Below are 14,398 nucleotides of genomic sequence, written 5' to 3'. Positions count from 1 at the left end.
CTACAAAATGGATAAAAGTGTAAAAACAGAGCAAACAACTTGGTGGAGCTCATCACTTAACTACGTTCCTCCTCAACCATAGATCATATATCACCATATGGAATGCATCTAATTTCACTGGGGGCGTATTCCACCGGAAATGTTTCTGCACCTATTGATCCATAGAAATTAAGGTAAGTAATTGCGGTATTTAAGATCGACGACTCATGAATCATGGGTTTAAAATAGATTTGTTCCCCATATTTTCGTCTTGCTGACCTTGAGTAGATTGTTGTGTAACATTCTGTATTCTGCACCTGCTTTGGCCTTCAAAATGTCCTTTAGTATGTACACATCTGCCTCTTTCAAAAGAAGAGCAAATTTTCGCCATTCAAGAATGTCAACAAATGGCAAATCAAAGTGGTCTCCCAAGATTACTGCAAAATGGCAGATTGGAGGATCAAATTATAGAAACCAAAAAGGATTTCAAAAAATGCAACACTAGTATGATGTGATTCGAGCGTTTGTGTGAGTTAAGCTGGCAGGACAGATGCAGAATTTAGCCCTATAGAATTTGTATGTTGTACTTAGTTTAGGTACGGTTTGGCTCTGAATATCAAGTTCTTCATCTTCTCCCCATAGACGCACCAGCTTCTTTCTTATGTCCGAATTGCATTTGCCTCCCGTGTACACTTATCAAACATCAGCCCATGCAACATGTTTGGAATAGGAGAAACTGGCCAGTGATGTGTTGCCAAAAAAACGTTGAGCTCGTAATCGAACTCGTGACATTGACTGTTTTAAAATCAAATATACTATTGACATGAAAACATATCCAAAACTTGGAACTGTAAAAATAGTTCAGATTCTGTGTTTCATTGCTGTAGCTAGGATTACTGAGCTCCCCACACCGTATACAATACAATACCTCCTGTGTGTCTCATTTCCTCCGGCTGGTTGTGCAAATGGCTGATTTATCTGAGGAATTGCAAAATCTTTGTGTGGGATGAATCCATCTCTATCTACATAACTAGAAGAGCAGACACCTCGGATTGATGGAACAAAATTTGATTTAATCCTATAAATTATAGACTTGATTTAATGTAATTAGAGTCGATTTTTTTTCTTTGCTTTTCCCGAAACTTAATATTTTTTATTTATCATTATTAAAAAATATTTTATATCGTCATCGATTAAAATTATAGACACTCGCGCGTTGTTTCATATTAAAATTTCAAATTAATTGTTCTCCTGATTTCAAAAAAATAAATAAACTGTTGTCCTCGCATTATATTAACATGAACAGTAAACAATAATCATCAATGTTCATTGTGAGAAAAATCTAATTGAATAAAATGAAAATAACAATTAACAAACACAAGTGCAAACATAATATTTTAAAAAAATAATAATTATTATTATTATAATGATTATAACACTAATTTAAATAAAACTAATCACTATTAGCCGCATAAGTAAGGTATATGAAAATGGCAGCCATGAACACAGGGAAAACGAAGAGTATGTAAAATGGCGGCGGCTGAACCGGGCCGGGCCCCATCCCCAGCGGCAGAAATATTAGAAGCATTATCACACACAGCAATGCCACCACCGGACCCACACCCCAGCCGCCGTGTTCCGCCTCAGCCCGCCGCATGTTTTTCATTATTCTACTGTTTCTTTACAGGAACTTTATCAAATCAGAATCAGAATATATAAAAAAAATACGTTTCTGAAAAAGGGTTGTTCTTATTCATGTATATATAACATGTCCAAAAGTTGCATATGGCGTCTTTTCGCGAAAGGGTGCATACTGTTCTTTTTCGGAGTTCCTTTTTTGTTTTAATTTTAATTTTAATTTGGCGAAGAGATGCGTTGCTACAACAAATTCTATATAAAGATTTGTATTTGAAATACCTTTTGGCGAATTTTGTGACAAGAAAGAGGGATGAAGAACAAATGGGCAAGATGAGGATCATCTGTCAAGAACCAGCTCTCTCTGATATTCTTGAAAAAATAGCTTTCGCTTGCATACGTCCAATGAATCGATCTTGGTGTATCATCATCATCATCATCATCATCATCTCTGTTGTATGAATAAATCTTGAACTTGCTCTCCATTTCGTCGTAGTTCCTCTGAAAAACGTCTTCCGAGTGATAAACATCTCCACCAACAATCTCATTCCACTGCTGAACAGAAAACCAAAATAAACAAAAGTTGGAAAAGAAATTGAATTTTGTTCAAGAAAAAAAGTACAAGAAAGGGATAATTTTATTTTACTTTGGAATTAGAATGTGGAGCCAAGATTGGAATGGTGATGAGAAAGAGTGAATAACAGAGGAGGGAACATAAGCAAATGGCGAAGAGATGGCGATGAACTGTGCGGAGGAAAAATCTGAGCATTGTTGATTCTGAGAATTATCTCTGTTTCTTTTAAACTATTTGATTTGATGATTTTTGGTGTTTGTGTGGGAGAGAAAGTGATATTATTAGGGAGGGAAAATGAGAGGAAGAGAAGTTATTGGCAGTTAAGTTGGTTGAGTGCTAGCTGCAAGTGAAGTAAAGGTAACTTAATTTGCTTAATTAGTGACTTAATGATGCCAAGTTTCTAGTTAATTGCTCTTTCTTATAACGGGGATTAATAAGAATTAGCTAGGGCAAATTACATAGCGTCTCTTCCTGAGTAACCAAAAAAACTTGATGTGTAAAATAAATTGCAATGAAACCCCGTAATTTTTAAAATTCATATATAAAGTCTTTACGAATGGAGTGAATGTGCTTAAAACTTTTCAGCATATATACGACTTAAGTAGTGTTTGGGAGAACTTCTTACAAGCACTTTTCATTTTTTCCGTTAACAAAACTTTAAAATCTTATGAAATTTTGTTAACGAAAAACTGAGAAGTGCTTCCTAGAAGCTCTCCCAAACACTACCTTAATATGCTTGTTTTTTTTCAAAATTGAGGATACATTTGTTTATTGAGTTTTTTTTTAAAAAAAAAAAAAAAAAAAGTTTACGTCTTTTAGGATTTTCATTCATGGGATGTGATGACTGATGATATTACCTCATACGAATTGAGCGTATTATCCAAATTTTGAACTTTAAAAAAATGGAACTAAAAAATTTTAAAATATAATCATACGTAAATGCATAATATAGAGTTATAAGAGTTATTTTCCAGTCGGTCTTTATCTTTAACAGGAGCATGTCTCAACGAAAAAGAGAAAGGGTCCATCATTTTTAAAATGAAAAGGTTATATTTTCACGTACAATAAATAAATCTCGTATGAATTTCTCGCTTGGAGCCGTACATAATCGCTACGGCAATGAGCTAAAATAATATTTCTGGGATTAAAAAATATATATACATGCCTCATGTTCCAATTCTAAATCTCCATATTTTAAGTGTTGTAATGTAATTTTCTACTTAATTTAGTTGGCCATAAAATAAAATTAAAAAAAAAAAAAGCAATTCTGTCGAAATCCTTTCAAGTGCCATGTATCATAAGTCGATTGTGGCTTTCAACTTTTTAGGACAAGAAAAAGAAATATTCAAATCGTATTGATAGGTTGAATTTTTATAAAAAGTGAATGAAAAACAAAGGAGAGCAACAGAAATCAATACATGCCGTAAGAATTACAGTTTACAAGTTCATAAAAGTGAGACAAACATAGTCAAAAGATATTATACAAGGGAAGTACATTTCTCATGGCAAAACAAAAAGAAAAATTATGAACATTTGCTACGAACATTACGAGGAGGGAAGCAACATCTCCTATTTTCGTTGAGGCATTTTTTAAGCATCGCACTTATAACAATCCAATCATCATTCGGACAAAAAAAAATATACTATATGGGTCGGAAAACAAATGGTCAACATCACTTATGTATTCATTTAATAAAAAGAAATGCAACTTCTCCAAGTACCAGACCGCAAAAACATAGGAATTTACACGTTTATAATGGCACGTAGGCGTGAAATGAATGTGGTGATGGTAGTTGATGAATTCTTCGCCAATCTAGTCAACTGATGGATATAGACCGGTCATAGAATTACGTCCAGCACCATTGGAATCAGAATTAACGTAAAAGGGGGAGTGGAGCTCACCAGAATGTGATGACTTTCGTGACTTCGGGTTCTTGGGAGATGCAGAATATGATTCGGAAGAACCACTGGTAGTGTTATAAAAGGATGAGGTGGGAAGCCCGTGGATCCTTGGCAGGCCTGTCGGGTCAGTGCTCAAGCTGTATCCCCTTTCGACTGATTCGGCTTCAAGTGGTAATTCATCCAACGTCTAACATTCAAAAAAGGAGAAGTGAGGAAAAAACCAGAATTGTATCGTCTAATAAAACCCAACAGAGCACACATATAGGTTCGATATACATATGATTGTGTCATCGTGAACAGTGATGGGACGGCTGGTTTAATTGTGTTATTAACTAACCCAACATTAACTTTCTAACAAAGATTGGTGAAAAGTCAAGCTGCAGCTTGAAGAAGCTCTGAATGGATGAGACTACGAGCCAAGAATGCTCAATGCACCAAGAAACACAAAAACCATGTGAAATAAAGCTATCAACCATCACAAATATTGAAAAGAAAAGCAAACAAAGACGTGATCAGACATTTCTGAAGGAAATATTCAAATATTTCAAGAAAGCTTTTGGAGTACTACAAGCCAACAGGGATGCTGTAACAATTCAAATTCTGGCACTTACCCGGAAAGCTTGCTGCAGGACCCGAAGTGACTCACGGGTACGCTTTCTCTTCATGGCTACCTCATCTGGTTCCTGTAACATCTCTTCGAGCAAGTTGTCTCTGCCCAAAACATAAAAAAAAAATACAAAATATCCGAATTTAGGCACTTGAGGAAACAATGAAAAGCGTATTTAGCTAAAATAATAGTCAACACTTCATACCCTTGCAAACAGGGAAGAAATGTTATACCTTGAACCACTCTCAAACTCAAGCCAATCAATAAAGGATATCGTGCAAACATAATGATTTCTCTTTTGAAAGAAGAACAAAGTTAAGAAAACTTCACGGAGAACATGGATGCAAAAGGAAGCAGTAGTAGTAATTTCCATCCATTTGTTCATGTTCTTGCGTAAGATAACAAGGATGAAGCAATACAGATTCCAAATTAGGGACTCAAGCCACGCAATAAAAGTTACCATACAAAGATAATGAAGTAGTTTTCCATTTGGACAGAAAAACACAGTTAAGAAAACTTCATGTAAAACATGGATGTGAAAGGAAAGGCACTTAGTAGTAATTTCTATCCCTGTCGACCCATTCTAGTGTGAGATGAGACAGCAATGAAGTAACATGGTTTTTTCAACTCAGGCACGCAAGCCTCTCTCCGCTAGCCTAGGTATTATTCTGACTTCAGATATAACCTATCAATTGAATAAGGAAAGCTGACATATCAACTTGACTTTGCTTGTTTGGTTTTTTTCTCTTTGACCATATAAAATACAGTTTCTAGCAACATAACATACCTGTAAAGTTTTTTGATGAAAACGTTGTGGAGCTCCCGCTTGGTGTGGTTTACCTGCATTACAGTACCAACAATAAGATAAAATTATTAAACAAATATGTATGTAATTTAAAATAACAAAGAGGGCAAGTCAATATCTGAACACCAACAACTGCTACAAAAAGTTGCCCAAGAAAAAAGAGAATAAGAGATAGTGAACAGCTTCATCCATCAAAACACAGAAATATGACAACTGATTTGTTGGGACTAGAATTTGATCAGAAACAATGGCTTATATGATTGCTTTCTTTATTCCATGAAAGGAAATCATCACTAACTAGTGACTGAGAATCTCCATAGGATGTAAGAATCACGTAAAGAAAGAGAACTGGAAGAAAATGATGAAAAAAACGAATTACCAGAAAATGCATGATTGCTTTGGGTACAAAATCCTCAATATTCTTCCGGACAATGTCATAATATGACCTCAGCAACAGCTTGGTAACAGCAATCTCGATAGTCTCATGATCCGAATGAGCTTCTGGGGGCCTTAATACAGTAGGGGGCTTGGAGTGACCAGAAAATACACGTGTTAGGACCATGAGCAGGACGAAAATAAAGCAATGTGGCTAAACAGAATACCACATACCTCTCTCAAATGAATCATCGAAAAACTCTGCTCCAAGTTCATAACATGTCCATTGAACGGTTTGCTAGTTGAAGAATTATCTTTAACAGCCGTCCGATTGTCATGACCACCAAAGATTGAGGATATTCCCCAGCTTGAACCAGCATTGCTAACTGGTCGATAATAAATAATTTTTATTAGAGCTTTCACTATTAATTAACTTCTCCTATGTGAGAACCTTTGCACTTGTTAAGCAAATAAAATGTGAAATGTATGCTCAAGGTAGAGCAACTCAGATCTCGTTCAAATTGCAAATTTTAGGATTTACTGATTTAGATTTTGTCGTATATTTCGTTTTCATAACTCATAAGAACAAAGCCGTCTGGCCAATAGCTTGCTTTTGGAGAGGAAGACCCCGTTTTTACAACTTAATGATTCTTCCACTCTTGTCGAATTGAAGGTCAGGTCTAAGTTCCTCTGCCATCATGTGCTTCCAAGTTAGGGTAATTATAAACAAATGGTGGGGGTCGAACTCTCACCAAGCAAGCAGTCAATTTGTCAGTTGATACGTGGTTAAAGGCACAAACTACCTCGCAAAGGCCTAAAAGGTGGTTTGATGAAAAATAGGCAACCGGCTTAACTTTTGAATTTTTTCTGTGATCAATTCAGTTTATCTGTTTGATTTAAATTGATATCATTGTACTGGTCATGGTGAAATAAAATTTAATCAATATTTTTTTCTTAATTTTCCCTCTTGGAAGAGCAATATATTGACAGAAATTGATGCCAGCATCGTAATCATTTTTGTGAAAGAAAAATCACAACAGTTACCAGATGGTGCAGTTCTTTCAACATCTGCAACCGGTCGAATGCCCTTTTTGCCATGGAAAGAACAGCAACATGATTAATCAACAGAATAAATGGAAATATTAAAGTTCAGGATTTAAAACGGAGGATGTTGCAGAGCAAACTTACCTGCTCAGGAACAATGCCATTCACCTGTCGAGCAAGAATAGCACGAGACTTTACATTTTTTTCTGAATTATGTACTTTCTCTGACTCTACTGAGTCCTAATTAATAAATACAAATCAAGAATTAACAACACAGATGGAAATATAACTTACAAAGTGCAGCAAGTGCACGTCATTTTACCTTTTGTTTTGGAACTGGAGCAGCAAACTTTGATGACTTGTTCTGTTGCAATGCAGTCTCCAACGCTTTATTCCCTCCAATAAAATTTGGATGGGAAGTGTTTATGTAATCCATCTACGGAACCAAAAAAAAAAAAAAAGAATTCCAATCATAAAATATCCAAGAATAACAATTTTTTATCCATAAAAAACACTTACAAGGAAATTTAAGGCAAAACATGATGTTTCTAGTATATAATGATGCAAAAGCAAAGAGCACCAAGGTATACATGAGATGGAGTTGAAATACGTGTCATAGGGATCAGGTTTAACATATAAACACAATTTCTATAGGCTGATACAGCTAAGTGTCATCCCTCTGCGTGAGTTGCGCCACCTTGGATACATATAGATTGTTAAAGTTATTGAACACAAGGGCTATAATGATAAAACATGTGCTTCAGTCTAATAAGAATTGAATGCAATAATCATATAAGTTTGCAGATAGATCGATAAAATTGCACATTACCTCCATTTCCACAATGTGTCCTATCATTGTCTCTGAGGGTTCAAGACCTTCTCTCAAAAAATTTCCAACAACCTCGTCCATGCGCTTCCTGAGAACTGGAAAACGCTGTAATTCATTAACCATACAGCGATGGCTCATCTGAAAAAACTACCCGTGTTAATATCCCTAGCAAAGATAAAGCAAATCTACAAACAACAGGATTTATAAAAGCAAGCACCTTGATTAGCTCATCGTAAATAAATCTAGCACATTGAAGACTTGGATCCAGAAGGCGAGCTATTTGTCTTCGAATAAGAACTTCAAAAGGAACCTACATGTTTGTATTTATTTCAATAACATGTCAGGCAGAAGGCTGAATGCAAAATAAATTATCTTAGATTCTCTTTTATTTTGAAAAAATAAAAAAATAAAATGAGACAGCTGAGACTTACTTCTGGCACAAATAATGCAGATTTGGGACCCGTTGCATTTTGAATGGCAGTGTGGATGTCATCATCTGTTAAATCTGCACATGGATCTACGTCCTGCAGAAAGGGATAACATAAACAAAGGTTGCTGTAACAATCAATTTAACATATTCTAGAATTCCAAAGCTCACCAAATTACTGGCCATGAGAAGTATGAGAAACAAATATTTTCACTTGAAAAGATCAAGCAAGCATGGGTCAAGATCGTAGTATTCAGCGTTAAGGGTTAAAATTATGCCACTTTAAATACACGCGGGAAAGAATACAGGGAAACTCAATATTTGACGTGGCATTGTTCACTCAATAATCTTCCTTTTTCTTAGCCAACAAAACATTTACAGTTGCCCAGCGAGAACAAACTGTGTGCTACAGAGTAACCAAAGGATGGATTGTATTCATAAAACAGTGTTAAATTTTTCACGAGTGAGATTTAAAATAAATCTTCAGTACATTATTTTACACTAATGAGACGGTTAAACTGATCAACAATATTGTACAAATCATCCACAACATTCTAAGCAAGAGCACAAACCTCCAAGCACTTCACAAATATATTTTGGAAAATGTAATGGATTCTTGCCCCACCAGACAACTCGGATGTTGACATTTCTTCATTTTTTCCTTCTATCATCGAAGAAAATGCTGTTTCCAACAAAACAGAAATCAATCAAGATGAGATGTTAGGTAATGCTGAAAATGAATAAAGGCAACACAAGCTTGGACTTTTCTTGCTTGATGATTAAATATATTAGATCACAATTGCAAATGCCGAAAGAAGATAAACTGCTTTGTAACCAATATATTTATCGCGTTATAATTATAATATACTTGAGATAAATGCAAAAAAGTTTATCATTCCATCCACCAAGCGATTCAAATTAGGAACATTGATGAATCACGATCGACTTTCTTGCAAAATAAGTCAATGACATCAACAACAAATGAGCTCTATGGAAACCCCATGCCAAACTGCTCACAAATGGCTTGATTCATTCACAGGTCAACAAATAGATGTAAAAATTAATATCCTAGTAATGTCTGAACAAGATAAATAAAGGAAATATACCATCGGAATATTTTGAAAGAATGTTAAGCAATAGTGCTCCCTGGCCAGCCTGTTAGTCAGTTGAAGTTCAGAGAGTGGTAAACAAGAAAAATAGTACGCATAGACGAGTTTTTTTATAAACAAAAAACCTTAGATTCAGTAATCTCTCCATAGCTTGCATGCTCCTTTGCAACAGAAACAAGAGCAGCACTTATGCGTGCCTTCAGCCCTGGAAGAATTGTCTTAATATGCTGCACCAGAATCTGTATAATAAGGAGAAACATTATATCATATATATCATACACCTGTCAAAGTAATGTCTTCAATACAATTTAGTGAGAACGAGAGAATGACAACAAACTAAATTTATCCCAAGGTGGTAGAGTTGACCAAACAATTAATCCAGAAACTCCCAAATATTGACAGAGCTTCCACGTGCTTCATAAAAGTACTAACTAGAAATGCTATTTAAGTTTTAACTCTACTTGATGACCAAGGTCAATATCGAATATATTAGAAAGAGAAATGTCAGGGGCTCATCTGAAACAACTATACCTGGTTCAACTTCTTGGCCAACTGAGGAACTCCACAGCGATCGGCAAGATCACTATATACCTGCAAAAAATATTGGCTCTAGCTTATTCAAGTGATCAGGTATGAGAAGGGAAATCAAAACTATCAATAACAACATCAAGATCATACTGGCCGGCTGCGAAAAAAATTCTCCTCTGCTGTAAGTGCATCCTTGATGCTCCGATTCAAAAGAATGTCCTGTTAAATGATAAAAACGACTACATTAAGGAAGCAGCATTGAAAGTATTGAAAACTTTTCATACAGCATTGATTCTCATCTGTCAAGATGAGGTACCAATCCAGTCATCAGAACATTAAGCAACAAAATCACTTCCTAATGTGTCTTGAACAGCATGCATTATATTTTCACACCATAGTCAATGCAAAGATACAACTAAGCAAATACCAAAAGATTTGTAAACTCGTTACTATAAAAGGAGGAGGAGGAGGAGGAAGAGGAGGAAGGGGAAAAGGAAAGGAAGAAGAAGAAGACTGAAAGCTTTCCAGCAGTCTAAAGAGTTCAAACTAAAATTTTAATATCTGAAAAATAGCACTTGAATAACTAAACAGAAAAGAAAAAGTTCAAGCTTAGCAACTAATCGAATGACAAGGTAGCATTCTCTATCATATACAGTTATCATTTGCACCTTTCTGAAATTTAAGTATTACCTCTTGACTACGATTCACGACACCTACATAACCAAGCTGAAGTGGAACCACTTTTCCAAGCAAAAAGTTGCGGGCATCAGTACCTCTGTCCATAATATCCAACTGAAGAACCAAAGTTAGAATAAAAAACCATATCTTAGAAAAAAAATACCTGCTACACATAAGAATTAGGTACTTAAAATCCTCACCTTCGTAATTACACCAATAGTTCTATTACCTGCAGAAACAAACTTCACAGATGAGCTTTAGAGTCCAAACAGAGCATTTTGCTGTTTAAGGAAATGAGTTTTGGTAAAAAGGATTCCTGAAAAACATAGGAGTGAGAACATAACCAACCATCAGGATCAGCAATTCCAGCCATCTGAAGGGCATCTGAGTTTGCTAGATCAGAATTTGCAGGTGATACAGCCAGTATCAAACAACTTGGAATTTTAATGTATGACATTATCATAGTTCTAATACGAGCTTCAATATCAGATGGCTGGTCGCCCACAGGAACTTTTGTAAGTCCCGGTAGATCCACAAGAGTTATGTCAAGAACATTTGGTGAAAAAATTTTTAAACGAATCTGTTTGTCTGAAACACCCTTGTTTTTTCCCGCTTCTCTCTCTGTATCAGCCTAAATAAAATTTCAACAGTCAAAAGTAAAAAATAAACAACAAAAAGGTGTGGGAAAGTAAGTGGCAAAGAAAGGAAGATTATAGCACTCAAAGCAATGAGAATAGCATAAAGATATAGTTTGTCTAATGGCAACCATGAAGCATGCTGCCTGGATCTTTTACAAACAAAGTCAACACAGTACTGAAATCCTACTCCTAATCCTAATCCTAACCTTTTAAATAACTCAATCAACTATGAGAATTCAACCTAAATATGCTTTATTGGGTTGATCCACATGGTCACCAGAATTTGGTAAAGTAATTTTGAATGACTTCATTTGAAGATCAGTGGATTTGCAATGGCAACTTCTGAAAGGAATGCCAAACGAATCCAAATATGAACTGAAAATGTATTAGATTCAAAAGGTGAATTTCAAATTCTCAATTTTTTTTGTTGCCAAACCTTCACCATGGAGTTAGATGTAGATTTTAAAACCATTTCGGTCAAATCCATAAATCTAAACAAGCCAGAAAGAAAATGTGTGTTGTCAAACTCAGACGTCAAACCAAAAACACAAATAAGTAACCCTGTTGAAATTTTTAGCTTTCAGAAGCTAGTTGATAACCAGTGTAAAAAGATTTCATTCAAAACCGTGATAAGAATTGATCAGGCACCACACACCAAAATAAAAGTCAGAAAAAGTTAGCAACTGTACAAGTTACAACCAATGCTCACATCGATCTTTACGGGAAATTTTTTGCAGGTAATCTATTGGCTTACTGGAGTACAGAAAGTTGAAACCACTAACCCAAACCAACACACTGAGCAGATGCTAATTTAGAGCCCCATAATTATATCTACATAGATGGAGTATATATATAATTTCACCAATTAGTTGAATCAGAGAATGGTAAAAAAAATGCTATTTTTTCCCACATCCGTCTAAACCTCAGGGAACAAGTATATGAATTTATCTATCGACTTCCATTTTCGTCGCATACATGAAAATCAAACAGTTATTGATTTCGAATTTAAAAAACATCGCACCATAATTACTTTTTTAAAAAAAATTACAATGAATGGAAAAAAAACCTGAATTTCCTTCCGGATTTCATTGAAATCAAAGAACTTCTTCCCCGGTAAATGCAAGAACTCCCCCCACTCCTCGTCCGCTCCATCTGTCTTCCTCTTAGTCTGCTGTAGTTGCAACACAAGAGGGCGCCGAGTGCAGATATCATTGCCACGAGGCAGGAAATCACGCCCCACCAGCGCCTCCAACACACTGGATTTGCCGCTGCTCTGGCTACCGACCACCGCCACCTGCGGCAATTCGATCATTGACTGGCTGCCGACTTGCGCAAATATATCCTGCAGCTTGTTGACAATAGGTATGACAGAGTGACACAACGGCGTCGCCGCAGAACCGCCGCCGGACGATGCCGCCGACGCCGCCGATTGCTCGTCCGCCATGAGATTGAGTGATCGATTAGATTTTCAGATGGAGAGTGAAAATTTGAAAACCTAAAGAAAATAGTTATGTATAAATAATTGATGGTGTGGGTCACAGTTTTAAAGGGTTTCAAATGAATCTCAAGTGATATTTGTGTGCCTCTCTTCTCTTACTGCGCAAGAAACTGGTTTTTTTTTTTTTTAATATGAATTAAAATTTCATTTTTTAAAATAAATTTTTAGACAATTTGGATAGCAATTTAATTTAAATAATTTTAAAAATGGAAATTTCTGAAAAGGAAATTATACCAAATTTGGTAAAATATGAAAATTATTTTTAAATTACCAATTATCTTTGTAAATATATATTTAAATAACAAATTTATTCTTGATATGAATTTTAAAAATGTACCATCACTTTACTTCTAAAGGAAAATTTATTATCATTTATAATGCATATCTTCGACAGGTAGATTTCTACCTTGCATATGTGTATTACCCAATGATAGATTTAATGTTTCATGATTTGTCACGTCAACAATATATAATTAATTACGTCTATGTATAAAAATATGAATCATTGGGTACATGGTTTGAGTATTATCCATATACTAGGATCTCATCTACCCTTGACACACAAATAAAATCTCGATTAAGTTGATTGAGATTTGAGCGTACCAACGATATATTTTTTATATGAACGATATACATATCTTGGCAGAAAATATTTATTTATTAGGGAAAATTTCGTTCTCATAGCACATGCATAAGTATAAATATATATACTTTTTTTTTCGAATTTAAAGACCAAAATTATGTTCATTACTTAATAAATAATTTTTTTAATTTATCATATTTTTCTCTTATATGTGTGTTTTAACGGTTGCAAATATATTTTTATTATATTTGTTTTTACTTTACGTAAAGAGCGAAATTAGATAATTGATAAAGTAAAATTTTATAACGAATATTTAAATTTTTTTAAAAAAATAATTATCTTATTTGTAAAATCTATGGTAAAATATTGTGAACTAAACTTTATTTTATTTTTTAGTGTTTTGTGTAGTTATCTTACAAAAGTATATTCTCATAAAACTCGATAAATATTATTTCTATTATAATAAAAAGTAATTTAAATTTATTTTTAAGTTTTATTCTTCTATTATTTTTATTTTCAATGCAGGCAAAATTAAAAAAAAAATTCCTTTCACCGTCAAAAAGCTATTAAGGAAACAATTGTATTTTTGAATTGGCAATATTTTGTGAAAGACGTGTAAGTGAGAATGAAAAGGATAGAAAAATCTTATTATTGATGGATGGTAATTTTTAATGTGCATGTGAAATCCTTATTTTCACACATATCTTTTAATATTCAACCATGATTTTTAATTTCAAGAAAAATAAAAAAATAATTACAATTTACAACACGTATTTTGTTTTTTAACAAATCATTTAGGAGAAAAATTTCTAATTTTGGTAACAACTAAGCGTTTATATATAATATAGATATAAATATGGATATAGATTTCTTATGTTATCATTAATTGTTTTTTACAAAAACTTACAATATATAACAGATAACTATGTTTTAATTTTGAACCAAAAATTATACGATTAAATTTTAAATTTTGAACAAAAAATTATCATAATTCATTGCAATAGAATTTTATAACCAAAAATATTGAAACATTCATCAAATTTTAAAATTTGAAATATCCAATCAAATATCAAAATTTGAACCGAAAATTATCATTTATACACCATTAATAAAACTTTTCATACACACATATATATAATTAATTGAAACGAAATTAATCATATTTTAAATAATTCTTTTAATTTTTT

The 14,398-nt window shown here is 34.0% G+C and overlaps 2 protein-coding genes across 4 annotated transcripts; both read right to left on the bottom strand.

The window, feature by feature from the left end:
• Positions 1 to 52: 52 nt before the first annotated feature.
• Positions 53 to 2,217, bottom strand: LOC140861211 (probable glycosyltransferase At5g03795; the record flags this gene model as incomplete). Its single annotated transcript, XM_073264215.1, has 5 exons — positions 53 to 151; positions 259 to 416; positions 891 to 1,057; positions 1,278 to 1,321; positions 1,897 to 2,217. Coding segments are annotated over 5 exons (789 nt in total), but the record flags the coding sequence as incomplete, so codon positions are not given.
• A 1,389-nt stretch (positions 2,218 to 3,606) lies between these two features.
• Positions 3,607 to 12,666, bottom strand: LOC140867516 (dynamin-related protein 3B). Of its 3 annotated transcripts, XM_073272594.1 has the most exons (21): positions 12,197 to 12,666; positions 10,841 to 11,123; positions 10,693 to 10,721; positions 10,505 to 10,606; positions 9,965 to 10,033; positions 9,818 to 9,877; positions 9,412 to 9,525; positions 9,284 to 9,332; positions 8,750 to 8,859; positions 8,182 to 8,274; positions 7,968 to 8,060; positions 7,751 to 7,888; positions 7,244 to 7,357; positions 7,066 to 7,161; positions 6,922 to 6,964; positions 6,112 to 6,263; positions 5,882 to 6,028; positions 5,485 to 5,537; positions 4,702 to 4,801; positions 4,091 to 4,277; positions 3,607 to 4,009 (listed from the first exon to the last, which is right to left on the bottom strand). In XM_073272594.1, exons 1-21 carry the CDS (start codon positions 12,572 to 12,574, stop codon positions 4,002 to 4,004), a joined length of 2,418 nt encoding a protein of 805 aa, XP_073128695.1. In that variant the 5' UTR covers positions 12,575 to 12,666; the 3' UTR covers positions 3,607 to 4,001. The 3 variants fall into 3 exon arrangements, with proteins under 3 accessions (XP_073128695.1, XP_073128694.1, XP_073128693.1); XM_073272593.1 differs by having other exon boundaries at positions 3,607 to 4,277; positions 7,066 to 7,089; XM_073272592.1 differs by having other exon boundaries at positions 3,608 to 4,277; positions 12,197 to 12,665.
• Positions 12,667 to 14,398: the final 1,732 nt, after the last annotated feature.

The sequence above is a fragment of the Henckelia pumila genome, chromosome 4 (assembly GCF_033568475.1).
Source record: "Henckelia pumila isolate YLH828 chromosome 4, ASM3356847v2, whole genome shotgun sequence".
In the NCBI taxonomy this organism is placed as follows: Eukaryota; Viridiplantae; Streptophyta; class Magnoliopsida; order Lamiales; family Gesneriaceae; genus Henckelia; species Henckelia pumila.
This window is presented reverse-complemented; position numbering and strand designations above follow the sequence as displayed.

Excerpts from the sequence above, each read along its gene's own strand:
- LOC140867516 (XM_073272592.1), bottom strand. The coding sequence starts at position 12,574 with ATGGCGGACGAGCAATCGGCGGCGTCGGCGGCATCGTCCGGCGGCGGT. Across the intron at positions 6,029-6,111 it reads CGATGATTCATTTGAGAGAG|CCCCCTACTGTATTAAGGCC; the intron begins GTATGTGGTATT and ends GGTCACTCCAAG. Across the intron at positions 4,802-5,484 it reads TTCATCAAAAAACTTTACAG|AGACAACTTGCTCGAAGAGA; the intron begins GTATGTTATGTT and ends TGTTTTGGGCAG.